The sequence below is a fragment of the Salmo salar genome, chromosome ssa18, assembly GCF_905237065.1.
Source record: "Salmo salar chromosome ssa18, Ssal_v3.1, whole genome shotgun sequence".
NCBI classification, from domain to species: Eukaryota; Metazoa; Chordata; class Actinopteri; order Salmoniformes; family Salmonidae; genus Salmo; species Salmo salar.
This window is the reverse complement of record NC_059459.1, coordinates 74,466,600-74,483,826: the sequence shown is the minus strand read 5'-3', so window position 1 is coordinate 74,483,826 and position 17,227 is coordinate 74,466,600. Positions and strand designations below refer to the sequence as shown.

Below are 17,227 nucleotides of genomic sequence, written 5' to 3'. Positions count from 1 at the left end.
TTGACGGGAATTAAAATGGAATTGACCCCAACCCTGATATGTGAGCTGTTGATAATCCTAGTGTGTGAGTGGTTTGTTTTACGGCTGTATGTTCTGTCATGTATTGTTTCTCCTGTGTTATTACAGGAACTCAGTGCGTCTGGTGATCCGTAAGGTGCAGTATGCCCCAGAGAAGCCTGGTCCTCAGCCCATGGTGGAGACAACACGATCCTTCCTACTGTCAGATAGATCCCTACATCTAGAGGCCTCCCTGGATAAAGAAGTAGGATACACACACACACACACACACACACACACACACACACACACACACACACACACACACACACACACACACACACACACACACACGGCAACACTCATTACACCTAGAGGCCTCCCTGGATAAAGAGGTACAACACACACACACACACACACACACACACACACACACACACACACACACACACACACACACACACACACGGCAACACTCATTACACCTCACTGGAAAAAATAGAGGTACACACACATGAATTTGTTAAAAGCGTTCCACAAATAATATTTGATTGATTGGTTATAGCAGTTGAAAAAAAGGGGGGGGAAATGATGTTTTGTTGCTAGGCTACCTGCCGTCATATTCTATCTCTCTCTATCTATAAAAATAGATATATATTTAACTAGGCAAGTCAGTTGAGAACAAAATCTTATTTACAATGACGGCCTTCCCCAGCCAAACCCAGACAACACCCTATGGGACTCCCAATCACAGCCGGATGTGATGCAGCCTGGATTCGAACCAGGGTGTCTGTAGTCAAATTCAAATCAAATCAAATTTATTTTTAAATAGCCCTTCGTACATCAGCTGATATTCTCAAAGTGCTGTACAGAAACCCAGCCTAAAACCCCAAACAGCAAGCAAAGCATGTGAAAGAAGCACGGTGGCTAGGAAAAACTCCCTAGGAAAAACTCCCTAGAAAGGCCAAAAACCTAGGAAGAAACCTAGAGAGGAACCAGGCTATGAGGGGTGGCCAGTCCTCTTCTGGCTGTGCAGTGTGGATATTATAACAGAACATGGTCAAGATGTTAAAATGTTAAAATGTTCATAAATGACCAGCATGGTCAAATAATAATAATCATAGTAGTTGTCGAGGGTGCAACAAGCACGTCCGGTGAACAGGTCAGGGTTCCATAGCCGCAGGCAGAACAGTTGAAACTGGAGCAGCAGCACGGCCAGGTGGACTGGGGACAGCAAGGAGTCATCATACCAGGTAGTCCTGAGGCATGGTCCTAGGGCTCAGGTCCTCCGAGAGAAAGACAGAAAGAGAGAAAGAGAGAATTAGAGAGAGCATATTTAAATACACACAGGACACCGGATAAGACAAGAGAAATACTCCAGATGTAACAGACTGACCCTAGCCCCCCGACACATAAACTACTGCAGCATAAATACTGGAGGCTGAGACAGGAGGGATCAGAAGACACTGTGGCCCCATCCGATGATACCCCCGGACAGGGCCAAACAGGCAGGATATAACCCCACCCACTTTGCCAAAGCACAGCCCCCACACCACTAGAGGGATGTCTCCAACCACCAACTTACCGTCCTAAGACAAGGCCGAGTATAGCCCACAACGATCTCCGCCATGGCACAACCCAAGGGGGTTGTGCCAACCCAGACAGGAAGACCACGTCAGTAACTCAACCCACTCAAGTGACGCACCCCTCCCATGGACGGCATGGAAGAACACCAGTAGGCCAGTGACTCAGCCCCTGTAAAAGGGTTAGAGGCAGAGAATCCCAGTGGAAAGAGGGGAACCGGCAAGGCAGAGACAGCAAGGGCGGTTCGTTGCTCCAGCCTTTCCGTTCACCTTCACACTCCTGGGCCAGACTATACTTAATCATAGGACCTACTGAAGAGATAAGTCTTCAGTAAAGACTTAAAGGTTGAGACTGAGTCTGCGTCTCTCACATTGGTAGGCAGACCATTCCATAAAAATGGAGCTCTATAGGAGAAAGCCCTACCTCCAGCCGTTTGCTTAGAAATTCTAGGGACAATTAGGAGGCCTGCGTCTTGTGACCGTAGCGTGCGTGTAGGTATGTATGGCAGGACCAAATCGGAAAGATAGGTAGGAGCAAGCCCATGTAATGCTTTGTAGGTTAGCAGTAAAACCTTGAAATCAGCCCTTGCCTTAACAGGAAGCCAGTGTAGGGAGGCTAGCACTGGAGTAATATGATCGAATTTTTTGGTTCTAGTCAGGATTCTAGCAGCCGTATTTAGCACTAACTGAAGTTTATTTAGTGCTTTATCCGGGTAGCCGGAAAGTAGAGCATTGCAGTAGTCCAGCCTAGAAGTAACAAAAGCATGGATTAATTTTTCTGCGTCATTTTTGGACAGAAAATGTCTGATTTTTGCAATATTACGTAGATGGAAAAAAGCTGTCCTTGAAACAGTCTTGATATGTTCTTCAAAAGAGAGATCAGGGTCCAGAGTAACGCCGAGGTCCTTCACAGTTTTATTTGAGACGACTGTACAACCATCCAGATTAATTGTCAGATTCAACAGAAGATCTCTTTGTTTCTTGGGACCTAGAACAAGCATCTCTGTTTTGTCCGAGTTTAAAAGTAGAAAGTTTGCAGCCATCCACTTCTTTATGTCTGAAACACAGGCTTCTAGCGAGGGCAATTTTGGGGCTTCACCATGTTTCATTGAAATGTACAGCTGTGTGTCGTCCGCATAGCAGTGAAATTTAACATTATGTTTTCGAATGACATCCCCAAGAGGTAAAATATATAGTGAAAACAATAGTGGTCCTAAAACGGAACCTTGAGGGAACACCGAAATTTACAATTGATTTGTCAGAGGACAAACCATTCACAGAGACAAACTGATATCTTTCCGACAGATAAGATCTAAACCAGGCCAGAACTTGTCCATGTAGACCAATTTGGGTTTCCAATCTCTCCAAAAGAATGTGGTGATCGATGGTATCAAAAGCGGCACTAAGATCTAGGAGCACGAGGACAGATGCAGAGCCTCGGTCTGACGTCATTAAAAGGTCATTTACCACCTTCACAAGTGCAGTCTCAGTGCTATGATGGGGTCTAAAACCAGACTGAAGCGTTTCGAATACATTGTTTGTCTTCAGGAAGGCAGTGAGTTGCTGTGCAACAGCTTTTTCTAAAATGTTTGAGAGGAATGGAAATAGGCCGATAGTTTTTTATAATTTCTGGATCAAGATTCGGCTTTTTCAAGAGAGGCTTTATTACTGCCACTTTTAGTGAGCTTGGTACACATCCGGTGGATAGAGAGCCGTTTATTATGTTCAACATAGGAGGGCCAAGCACAGGAAGCAGCTCTTTCAGTAGTTTAGTTGGAATAGGGTCCAGTATGCAGCTTGAGGGTTTGGAGGCCATGATTATTTTCATCATTGCGTCAAGAGATATAGTACTAAAACACTTTAGTATCTGCCTTGATCCTAGGTCCTGGCAGAGTTGTGTAGACTCAGGACAATGGCGCTTTGGAGGAATACCCAGATTTAAAGAGGAGTCTGTAATTTGCTTTCTAATGATCATGATCTTTTCCTCAAAGAAGTTCATAAATTTATTACTGCTGAAGTGAAAGCCATCCTCCATTTGCGAAGGCTGCTTTTTAGTTAGCTTTGCGACAGTATCAAAAAGAAATTTTGACAACTCTAGCACTGAGATGCAGTGCCTTAGAACACTGCGCAATCTATCTATTTCTCTATCTATCGCTCTATCTCTCTATCTACAGTGAGCTCCAAAATTATTGGGAGAGTGAGACATTTTGTTCTTTTGGTTTTGTACTCCAGCACTTAGGATTTGAAATGATACAATGTGAATGCTAACCTCCCCTGTTATTGTAATGGTGAGAGAGGGTAATGCTACCCTCCCCTGTTATTGTAATGGTGAGAGAGGGTAATGCTACCCTCCCCTGTTATTGTAATGGTGAGAGAGGGTAAAGCTACCCTCCCCTGTTATTGTAATGGTGAGAGAGGGTAATGCTACCCTCCCCTGTTATTGTAATGGTGAGAGAGGGTAATTAGCATGGCATGGGGGTATAACATTTGTGCGTCTGTAACTTTCTCACTCATCATTATGCACAATTTATTCAGGATTATCCGTAATCATGGTAGCATCCACATTAATGTAGAAGTGTTGTGAAACACATTATGTACTTATTTACAATACAAGTGACTCCAAATTGACACAATACATTATTTACCATTCATTTCTATTGGGCACAAAATAATCTGAAACACAACCAAAACAAACAGCAAATGCATCAAACAAGTTAGAATCACAAGCAGTAGCAGTGTTTGGGTAAAATCACTGGGGAAACCAAGCCAGGGGGAAAAATACATATTACAAACTATGTGTTGTGACAATTGCATTTTTTGCTTAATAACCTGTTAGTTCATGTGCCTTGTCACTGTGAGGATGGGACAACAATAAGAAGACACAGTGGCAGAATAAATTCAACCACACCTTTGTTTCGTCACAAAACCGGAGAGCAACATCTGTCTGGTGAAGACCACAAAAAATATTACATGTAACAAACAGTTCCATGGTGAAGCAAGGTAATGTTTCCAATATTTCCTGAACTACTAAACAACTATTGACTTAGAACCAGAGAGAGTTTCCACAAGTCGCAAGGAAAACAGAAAGTGCCTCCACTATCCCAGCAGCATTTCAACTTTAACATTTCAACATCATCAAATCACCTCTGCTTAGTCTAACACAGTGACAACTTTAAGATACCAAAAACTATTTAGTCCAAGCAACTTAAGCTAAATATGTGGCTGTCCATTGTTCTGATGTGTGTGTGCGTTCGTGCAAGTAGAAAAAACATGTTGACTCACCCTACTTGTAGAGAAACAACAATGTCACCCTCCTCTTTCCTGTTGCCTAAACGGTGTATGACTGTCATACAGTACACGCTTTACGTTTTTGTTGTCCTATGCTATCTGGCTAAAGTCCTAGCTCGCTAGCCTAACTTTCTTTCATGGGTAACGATGCACCAGGTCAGCTAGTTAACATTAGCCTTCTACATCTAGCTACATGTTGAACTTCCATCGTCTAAGGCCAGGGGCACAACAATGTATGAATTAATGGTTCGATCAGAATCGCTATTATAATCATTGGCCAGTACGGAGAATTAAGTAAAACCACAAGTCCAAATCCCTATCTCCATCCATGGCTAATTTAGGAAAGGGACAATTTTAGCTAGCTAGCTACTGGAGAACAACAACACAACGAGATGCAACAATTCCAGTTGTTTCTGTTGATGACATATTTCTCTGTGATTGGGAGTGAAGCCAAACGCAAACTGGCTTCCCTTGGCACTTTTTTTTGGTGCGACAGGACCATTCACAGTTGAGCTCACTCAGTTTAGCTCAACTCTGATTGTCTAGATGCTCGCTGGCTTCCTTTGCATTCAATGCTACGGGCGGCAACAATGTCATTCTCTTTTGAACCAGACAGCATCAGAAAGATGGCCTACAGAGAGAGAGGCGCCAGTGAGATACATTCAGCCTCTTGCGAATTGAAGAAAAATGGTGAAACACAGAGTGACGAAAGATAGATTATTTTATGTTTTTTGGGGAAGCCTGGCTTCCCTTGGCATCCATGAATACACGCCACTGGTCACAAGCTTGAGGTATCATTGCATGCTAGGAATAAGGGACCAAATACTACACTTTTGACTACTTTAATACACATAAGTGAATTTGTCCCAATACTTTTGGTCCCCTAAAATGGGGGACTATGTACAAAAAGTGCTGTAATTTATAAACGGTTCACCCGATATGGGTGAAAATACCCTCACATTAAAGGAGGATACCTAGTCAGTTGTCCAACTGAATGTATTCAACTGAAATGTCTTCCACATTTAACCCAACCCCTCTGGGGTTGCTGCCTTAATCGACATCCACGTCTTCGGCGCCTGGGGAACAGTGGGTTAACTGCACTGCTCAGGGACAGAACGACAGATTTTTACCTTGTCAGCTCTGTGATTCGATCCATCAACCTTTCGGCTACTGGCCCAACGCTCTAACCACTAGGCTACCTGCCGCCCCTACACTCTAACCACTAGGCTACCTGTCACCCCTACACTCTAACCACTAGGCTACCTGTCACCCCTACACTCTAACCACCAGTCTACCTGTCACCCCTACACTCTAACCACTAGGCTACCTGTCACCCCTACACTTTAACCACTAGTCTACCTGCCGCCCCTACACTCTAACCACTAGGCTACCTGTCACCCCTACACTCTAACCACTAGGCTGCCTGTCACCCCTACACTCTAACCACCAGTCTACCTGCCACCCCTACACTCTAACCACTAGGCTACCTGTCACCCCTACACTTTAACCACTAGTCTACCTGCCGCCCCTACACTCTAACCACTAGGCTACCTGTCACCCCTACACTCTAACCACTAGGCTACCTGTCACCCCTACACTCTAACCACTAGGCTACCTGTCACCCCTACACTCTAACCACCAGTCTACCTGCCGCCCCTACACTCTAACCACTAGACTACCTGTCACCCCTACACTCTAACCACTAGGCTACCTGTCACCCCTACACTCTAACCACTAGGCTACCTGGCGCCCCTACACTCTAACCACTAGGCTACCTGCCGCCCCTACACTCTAACCACTAGGCTACCTGTCACCCCTACACTCTAACCACTAGGCTACCTGCCGCCCCTACACTCTAACCACTAGGCTACCTGGCGCCCCTACACTCTAACCACTAGTCTACCTGTCACCCCTACACTCTAACCACTAGTCTACCTGCCACCCCTACACTCTAACCACTAGTCTACCTGTCACCCCTACACTCTAACCACTAGGCTACCTGTCGCCCCTACACTCTAACCACTAGTCTACCTGCCGCCCCTACACTCTAACCACTAGTCTACCTGTCGCCCCTACACTCTAACCACTAGTCTACCTGTCGCCCCTACACTCTAACCGCTAGTCTACCTGCCGCCCCTACACTCTAACCACTAGTGTACCTGCCGCCCCTACACTCTAACCACTAGTCTACCTGCCGCCCCTACACTCTAACCGCTAGTCTACCTGCCGCCCCTACACTCTAACCGCTAGTCTACCTGTCACCCCTACACTCTAACCACTAGGGTACCTGCCGCCCCTACACTCTAACCGCTAGGGTAACTGCTGCCCCTACACTCTAAACACTATGGTAACTGCTGCCCCTACACTCTAACCACTAGGGTACCTGCCGCCCCTACACTCTAACCACTAGGGTACCTGCCACCCCTACACTCTAACCATTATGCTACCTGCCGTCCCTACACTCTAACCACTAGTCTACCTGCCGTCCCTACACTCTAAACACTAGGGTCTACCTGTCACCCCTACACTCTAACCACTAGGCTACCTGTCGCCCCTACACTCTAACCACTATGCTGCCTGCCGCCCCTACACTCTAACCACTAGTGTACCTGCCGCCCCTACACTCTAACCACTAGGCTACCTGTCACCCCTACACTCTAACCACTAGGGTACCTGCCACCCCTACACTCTAACCACTAGGCTACCTGTCACCCCTACACTCTAACCACTAGTCTACCTGTCACCCCTACACTCTAACCACTAGGCTACCTGTCACCCCTACACTCTAACCACTAGGCTACCTGTCACCCCTACACTCTAACCACTAGGCTGCCTGTCACCCCTACACTCTAACCACTAGTCTACCTGTCACCCCTACACTCTAACCACTAGACTACCTGTCACCCCTACACTCTAACCACTAGGCTACCTGTCACCCCTACACTCTAACCACTAGTCTACCTGCCGCCCCTACACTCTAACCACTAGTCTACCTGCCGCCCCTACACTCTAACCACTAGTGTACCTGCCGCCCCTACACTCTAACCACTAGTCTACCTGCCGCCCCTACACTCTAACCACTAGTCTACCTGCCGCCCCTACACTCTAACCACTAGACTACCTGTCACCCCTACACTCTAACCACTAGTCTACCTGCCGCCCCTACACTCTAACCACTAGTGTACCTGCCGCCCCTACACTCTAACCACTAGTGTACCTGCCGCCCCTACACTCTAACCACTAGTCTACCTGTCGCCCCTACACTCTAACTACTAGTCTACCTGTCACCCCTACACTTTAACCACTAGGCTACCACTCTAACCACTAGGCTACCACTAGTCTACCTGTCACCCCTACACTCTAACCACTAGTCTACCTGTCACCCCTACACTCTAACCACTAGGCTACCTGTCACCCCTACACTCTAACCACTAGGCTACCTGTCACCCCTACACTCTAACCACTAGTCTACCTGTCACCCCTACACTCTAACCACTAGTCTACCTGTCACCCCTACACTCTAACCACTAGGCTACCTGTCACCCCTACACTCTAACCACTAGTCTACCTGTCACCCCTACACTCTTACCACTAGGCTACCTGTCACCCCTACACTCTAACCACTAGGCTACCTGTCACCCCTACACTCTAACCACTAGGCTACCTGTCACCCCTACACTCTAACCACTAGTCTACCTGCCGCCCCTACACTCTAACCACTAGGCTACCTGTCACCCCTACACTCTAACCACTAGTGTACCTGCCGCCCCTACACTCTAACCACTAGGCTACCTGTCGCCCCTACACTCTAACCACTAGGCTACCTGTCAACCCTACACTCTAACCACTAGGATACCTGTCGCCCCTACACTCTAACCACTAGTCTACCTGTCGCCCCTACACTCTAACCACTAGTCTACCTGTCACCCCTACACTCTAACCACTAGGCTACCTGTCACCCCTACACTCTAACCACTAGTCTACCTGTCACCCCTACACTCTAACCACTAGTCTACCTGTCACCCCTACACTCTAACCACTAGTCTACCTGTCACCCCTACACTCTAACCACTAGTCTACCTGTCACCCCTACACTCTAACCACTAGGCTACCTGTCACCCCTACACTCTAACCACTAGGCTACCTGTCGCCCCTACACTCTAACCACTAGTCTACCTGTCACCCCTACACTCTAACCACTAGGCTACCTGTCGCCCCTACACTCTAACCACTAGTCTACCTGTCGCCCCTACACTCTAACCACTAGTCTACCTGTCACCCCTACACTCTAACCACTAGTCTACCTGTCGCCCCTACACTCTAACCACTAGTCTACCTGTCGCCCCTACACTCTAACCACTAGTCTACCTGCCGCCCCTACACTCTAACCACTAGGCTACCTGTCGCCCCTACACTCTAACCACTAGTCTACCTGTCGCCCCTACACTCTAACCACTAGTCTACCTGTCGCCCCTACACTCTAACCACTAGACTACCTGTCACCCCTACACTCTAACCACCAGTCTACCTGTCGCCCCTACACTCTAACCACTAGGCTACCTGTCGCCCCTACACTCTAACCACTAGGCTACCTGTCGCCCCTACACTCTAACCACTAGGCTACCTGTCGCCCCTACACTCTAACCACTAGGCTACCTGTCGCCCCTACACTCTAACCACTAGGCTACCTGTCACCCCTACACTCTAACCACTAGTCTACCTGTCACCCCTACACTCTAACCACTAGTCTACCTGTCGCCCCTACACTCTAACCACTAGGCTACCTGTCGCCCCTACACTCTAACCACTAGTCTACCTGCCGCCCCTACACTCTAACCACTAGTCTACCTGTCGCCCCTACACTCTAACCACTAGGCTACCTGTCGCCCCTACACTCTAACCACTAGTCTACCTGTCGCCCCTACACTCTAACCACTAGTCTACCTGTCACCCCTACACTCTAACCACTAGGCTACCTGTCGCCCCTACACTCTAACCACTAGTCTACCTGTCGCCCCTACACTCTAACCACTAGTCTACCTGTCGCCCCTACACTCTAACCACTAGTCTACCTGTCACCCCTACACTCTAACCACTAGTCTACCTGTCACCCCTACACTCTAACCACTAGTCTACCTGTCGCCCCTACACTCTAACCACTAGTCTACCTGCCGCCCCTACACTCTAACCACTAGGCTACCTGTCGCCCCTACACTCTAACCACTAGTCTACCTGCCGCCAAAGCTGACAGTCAGTGCTTTAACCGAATAGCCATTATATCATTTCAAATCCAAAGTGCTGCAGTACAGAGACAAAACAACAAACTTTGTCACTGTCACAATATTTTTGGAGCTCACTGTATATTGACCCCCAACCCCTCCCCTTTATCACTCATTCTTGTTCTCTCTCTTTCATCCTCTCTTTCTCCCCTCTCTTTCTCCCCCTCTCTTTCTCCCCCTCTATTTCTCTCCCTCTCTCTCAGCTCTACTACCATGGAGAACCTATCAGTGTGAATGTCCATGCGACCAACAACTCCACCAAAACAGTCAAGAGGTTGAAAATCTCAGGTAAGACACACGCATGTCCTCAGACCAGGGGGTATGGTATCCTCAGACCAGGGGTTATGGTATCCTCAGACCAGGGTGTATGGTATCCTCAGACCAGGGGTTATGGTATCCTCAGACCAGGGGGTATGGTATCCTCAGACCAGGGGGTATGGTATCCTCAGACCAGGGGTTATGGTATCCTCAGACCAGGGGGTATGGTATCCTCAGACCAGGGGGTATGGTATCCTCAGACCAGGGGTTATGGTATCCTCAGACCAGGGGGTATGGTATCCTCAGACCAGGGGGTATGGTATCCTCAGACCAGGGGGTATGGTATCCTCAGACCAGGGGGTATAGTATCCTCAGACCAGGGGGTATGGTATCCTCAGACCAGGGGGTATGGTATCCTCAGACCAGGGGGTATGGTATCCTCAGACCAGGGGGTATGGTATCCTCAGACCAGGGGTTATGGTATCCTCAGACCAAGGGTTATGGTATCCTCAGACCAGGGGGTATGGTATCCTCAGACCAGGGGGTATGGTATCCTCAGACCAGGGGGTATGGTATCCTCAGACCAGGGGGTATGGTATCCTCAGACCAGGGGTTATGGTATCCTCAGACCAGGGGGTATGGTATCCTCAGACCAGGGGGTATAGTATCCTCAGACCAGGGGGTATGGTATCCTCAGACCAGGGGGTATGGTATCCTCAGACCAGGGGGTATGGTATCCTCAAACCAGGGGTTATGGTATCCTCAGACCAGGGGGTATGGTATCCTCAGACCAGGGGGTATGGTATCCTCAGACCAGGGGTTATGGTATCCTCAGACCAGGGGGTATGGTATCCTCAGACCAGGGGGTATGGTATCCTCAGACCAGGGGGTATGGTATCCTCAGACCAGGGGGTATGGTATCCTCAGACCAGGGGTTATGGTATCCTCAGACCAAGGGTTATGGTATCCTCAGACCAGGGGTTATGGTATCCTCAGACCAGGGGGTATGGTATCCTCAGACCAGGGGTTATGGTATCCTCAGACCAGGGGGTATGGTATCCTCAGACCAGGGGTTATGGTATCCTCAGACCAGGGTGTATGGTATCCTCAGACCAGGGGGTATAGTATCCTCAGACCAGGGGGTATGGTATCCTCAGACCAGGGGGTATGGTATCCTCAGACCAGGGGGTATGGTATCCTCAGACCAGGGGGTATGGTATCCTCAAACCAGGGGTTATGGTATCCTCAGACCAGGGGGTATGGTATCCTCAGACCAGGGGGTATGGTATCCTCAGACCAGGGGTTATGGTATCCTCAGACCAGGGGGTATGGTATCCTCAGACCAGGGGGTATGGTATCCTCAGACCAGGGGGTATGGTATCCTCAGACCAGGGTGTATGGTATCCTCAGACCAGGGTGTATGGTATCCTCAGACCAGGGGGTATAGTATCCTCAGACCAGGGGTTATGGTATCCTCAGACCAGGGGTTATGGTATCCTCAGACCAGGGGTTATGGTATCCTCAGACCAGGGGTTATGGTATCCTCAGACCAGGGGTTATGGTATCCTCAGACCAGGGGTTATGGTATCCTCAGACCAGGGGTTATGGTATCCTCAGACCAGGGGGTATGGTATCCTCAGACCAGGGGGTATGGTATCCTCAGACCAGGAGGTATGGTATCCTCAGACCAGGGGTTATGGTATCCTCAGACCAGGGGGTATGGTATCCTCAGACCAGGGGTTATGGTATCCTCAGACCAGGGGGTATGGTATCCTCAGACCAGGGGGTATGGTATCCTCAGACCAGGGGTTATGGTATCCTCAGACCAGGGGTTATGGTATCCTCAGACCAGGGGTTATGGTATCCTTAGACCAGGGGTTATGGTATCCTCAGACCAGGGGTTATGGTATCCTCAGACCAGGTGGTATGGTATCCTCAGACCAGGGGTTATGGTATCCTCAGACCAGGGGTTATGGTATCCTCAGACCAGGGGTTATGGTATCCTCAGACCAGGGGTTATGGTATCCTCAGACCAGGGGTTATGGTATCCTCAGACCAGGGGTTATGGTATCCTCAGACCAGGGGGTATGGTATCCTCAGACCAGGGGGTATGGTATCCTCAGACCAGGGGTTATGGTATCCTTAGACCAGGGGGTATGGTATCCTCAGACCAGGAGTTATGGTATCCTCAGACCAGGGGTTATGGTATCCTCAGACCAGGGGGTATGGTATCCTCAGACCAGGGGGTATGGTATCCTCAGACCAGGGGTTATGGTATCCTCAGACCAGGGGTTATGGTATCCTCAGACCAGGGGGTATGGTATCCTCAGACCAGGGGTTATGGTATCCTCAGACCAGGGGTTATGGTATCCTCAGACCAGGGGTTATGGTATCCTCAGACCAGGGGGTATGGTATCCTCAGACCAGGGGGTATGGTATCCTCAGACCAGGGGTTATGGTGTTATTGGAAACCCACGCTGTTCTGCGGGCAGGCCTGACGGTTTTGGAGTACAGCGTAAGGGACTTTATGCAGCAGGTTAGGAGAATTAACGTAGCAGGTTAGGGGAATCAACGTAGCAGGTTAGGAGAATCAACATAGCAGGTTAGGAGAATCAACATAACAGATTAGGGGAATCAACTTAGCAGTTTAGGAGAATCAACTTAGCAGGTTAGGAGAATCAACGTAGCAGGTTAGGGGAATCAACGTAGCAGGTTAGGAGAATCAACTTAGCAGGTTAGGGGAATCAACGTAGCAGGTTAGGAGAATCAACGTAGCAGGTTAGGGGAATCAACTTAGCAGGTTAGGGGAATCAACGTAGCAGGTTAGGAGAATCAACGTAGCAGGTTAGGGGAATCAACTTAGCAGGTTAGGGGAATCAACGTAGCAGGTTAGGAGAATCAACGTAGCAGGTTAGGGGAATCAACATAACAGATTAGGGGAATCAACGTAGCAGGTTAGGAGAATCAACATAACAGATTAGGGGAATCAACATAACAGGTTAGGAGAAGGGTTAGGGTTAGCTAAAATGCGAAAATTGTCCCAGACTAGGGCTGTTACGGTGACCGAATTACTGCCACACCGGCATTCATGAGTCATGACCGCAGTCAAATTCCACGTGACCGGTGAGTCATGGTATCTAGGCTTCTCCAAAACTGCCCTCTGATGGCCATCAGTTATCTGCCAAATGTGCTAACGGCCAGTTACTAATGGCCTGGTAATAACAGCTAATTACTAATGGCCTGGTAATAACAGCTAGTTACTAATGGCCTGGTAATAACAGCTAATTACTAATGGCCTGGTAATAACAGCTAGTTACTAATGGCCTGGTAATAACAGCTCATTACTAATGGCCTGGTAATAACAGCTAATTACTAATGGCCTGGTAATAACAGCTAATTACTAGTGGCCTGGTAATAACAGCTAGTTACTAATGGCCTGGTAATAACAGCTAATTACTAATGGCCTGGTAATAACAGCTAATTACTAATGGCCTGGTAATAACAGCTAATTACTAGTGGCCTGGTAATAACAGCTAGTTACTAATGGCCTGGTAATAACAGCTAATTACTAATGGCCTGGTAATAACAGCTAGTTACTAATGGCCTGGTAATAACAGCTAATTACTAATGGCCTGGTAATAACAGCTAATTACTAATGGCCTGGTAATAACAGCTAATTACTAATGGCCTGGTAGTAACAGCTAATTACTAATGGCCTGGTAATAACAGCTAATTACTAGTGGCCTGGTAATAACAGCTAGTTACTAATGGCCTGGTAATAACAGCTAATTACTAATGGCCTGGTAATAACAGCTAATTACTAATGGCCTGGTAATAACAGCTAATTACTAATGGCCTGGTAATAACAGCTAGTTACTAATGGCCTGGTAATAACAGCTAGTTACTAATGGCCTGGTAATAACAGCTAATTACTAATGGCCTGGTAATAACAGCTAGTTACTAATGGCCTGGTAATAACAGCTAATTACTAATGGCCTGGTAATAACAGCTAATTACTAATGGCCTGGTAATAACAGCTAGTTACTAATGGCCTGGTAATAACACACTAGGCCCTCCATGGAATGTGCTTGACACCCCTAATCACTCTGGCATCAACGTAATGGAAAATCAAATCAAACGCTTCATGAGAGACTTGGCATTGAGAGTGAGTGGAATAGGATCACCTGTTGCTCAGTGAGAGACAGCTCCTCATATATAAGTGTTCCTACAAGCCCGTGTTCCGCAACATTTCTAGAAACTATGCAATTGCGTGAGAAAACTGAGTTTTCAGCTTTCTATAGGCTAACTATATATATATATTTATCAACTTTCCTAATATTGAACACATTGCTTTGTGCATTCATTTTTTGGTGGACTTTTTCAAAATACAAAATTCAAAAGGCACTCGCACATCTGAGCAAACGTTTTGCAGGTTGAACAGTTGAACAAGATGAAGGAAAAAGGAAACCGCACACCGTATCGGCCTCACAGCCTTCCTCAGAGCTTTTGTGAATTTTTTTCATTAGCACATTAGCACCCTTATGTAGACCTAGCCCCACGCACATCCGTTCCACGCATGGAAATGGGTTGGAGGCGAAGGAAAAACAAATAAGTGCTACCAAATATAACAATATGCATTTCATAATTATTCGAATAAAGTGTGTAAATAAGACGTATTCAACACGTCTGTAAACTCACAATGAGGACATAGCAAGTCTACATTATTCATTGGGTACATCGTACGAAAAGCATCAGAATAATCTGAAATAGGCACATAATTCATGTTCAAATTCACAACATAACATACATAGGCATTTCATCATTAAGTCCTTTAGGAATTAATGTCTGGAGGGTGGAAATCCCAAAACATTGTCTTTTACTCAGAGTATTATTTATATCACCTCCCCTGTCTGATATCTTAACTAGACTCTATGCCACAAAATCTAAAGCTAGAAATGTCATGTTTTAGGTCATTAAAATGTACTGCGACTGGATAATCCCTGTCGTTTCTCCTGATTGAACTTTTATGTTCACTAATTCTCTGTTTGAGAGAACGAGAGGTCTTACCAACATAGCAGAGCCCACATGGACATTTAATAATGTAAATAACATGGGTGGTGGAACACGTAATGATATCGTTTATTTGGAACCGTTTTCCTGTATGTAGGTGGAAGAAATATTCACACTTCATCATATTGTTGCACTGTGCTCAACCTCTGTATTTATAGCTACCATTTGGAAAAGGGCGTAAAAGAGCCTGGCTGATTTTCTTTCGTGGCTGGCTGTTGGCATGAACCAATTTATCGCGTAAATTGCGACCTCTCCTATACACAATAAGTGGTGGATTTTTAAATTCAGCCGGCAAAGCTGGGTCCGATGATAAAACATGCCAGTGTTTCTTGACGACATCTCCCACTTTTCGCGAATTCAAAGTATATGTGGTTGTGAACATTACGGAGTGTTCTTTTGCTTTAGCGGGTCTTTTTTGTAGCAGTTCATCTCGTATTTTTCTCTTCTTAGAAACCTATTGCTCATCTCCGCTGCTTTTACTAGATAATCATCTGTGGAGTGGCATATACGGCGCAGTCTGAAAAACGGGCTTCTAGGAAGTCCTCTTTTTAATGGCTCAGGGTGGAAGCTGTCCCCCTGTAATAGAGTATTTCTGTCCGTATCTTCTCTATACAGAGTAGTAAACAGGGTTCCATTTCATTTCTCAATCCACACATCGAGGTAATGTCGTCAATATATCGATACCACTTCAGGACTTTATTCAAAAATGGGTTTTCGTTTTTATTATTGACAAAACGTTCTTCAAATAGACCCACATAAAGGTTAGCGTAGCTCAGAGCGAATGTGGAGCTCATCGATGTTCCATTCGTTTGGAGGTAGTATTCATCATCAAACCTGAAATAGTTATACTTCAAAACATATTCAGCTGTAGAATAAAGTTTGTTGGTGGATATTCATTAGTATCTCTGTCTCCCAAATAGTGAGCTAGTGCTGCCAGCCACCCCACATGGGGAATGCTGGTGTATAGACTCTCCACATCTAATGTGACCAGAATACAGTCTTCTGTTAAACCCGTTATTGGTGAGATTGTTTATGAAGTCTATAGAATCTTTTGCATAAGATGGCAATGCTTGCACATGAGTTTTAATAAAAGCGTCTACAAAGTTCGACAATGGCTCTAGCATTGAGCCTATTCCTGCAACCACTGGTCTGCCTGGATAATTGCCTTGTGTTTTAGGTTTGTGTAATTTCGGTAAAATATACAGGCATGGACGTATGGCACATTTGCAGCAAAGATATTCATATTCAGGTTTTGAGATAAGGTGGTTTAATAGGGCTTGCTCCAAATTAGAGCATATATCCCGTTGGAACACCTGTGTGGGATCAACACTCCGTTTTCTATAGAAACGTTCATTACTGAGTTGTCTCTGAATTTCTTCTTTATGTTTTTCATAGTCTAAAACAACCACAGCACCCCCCTTGTCTGCAGGTTTAATAACCAAAGAGGAATCTTTCATTGCTTCTTGTTCGACTAACCTACAATAGGTATTAATCGAGGAGTTGTTAACCATGGGACAGAATTTGCTTTTGGGCATAAAATGGGTACCAGTTCTTTGATGTGTTTCTAGGCCCGAAACAGTGTTTTGCAAAAACACATGCTTAAGTTTAATCTTGCGAAAGAATTTAAACAGATCTGCTTTTGTATGGAATGGTTTATCTGTAGTCTAGGTACCATAGAGAGGCCCTTAGATAAGACTGAGACTTGTGGACTTTTTAAAACCCTAGTGGCATGTATCTTGTAGCCTAGCTCAT

General features: G+C 46.5%; 1 protein-coding gene across 1 annotated transcript in view; it reads left to right on the top strand.

Annotated features, from left to right (window-relative positions):
- The window catches only part of LOC106577890 (arrestin red cell), a 100,389-nt gene that overhangs the window by 64,862 nt on the left and 18,300 nt on the right, over positions 1-17,227 (top strand). Inside the window, exons 8-9 of the mRNA XM_045701535.1 lie at positions 127-262; positions 10,351-10,435. Of these exons, the coding sequence (XP_045557491.1) occupies positions 127-262; positions 10,351-10,435 (221 nt within the window). The remainder of the gene's footprint in view (positions 1-126; positions 263-10,350; positions 10,436-17,227) is intronic.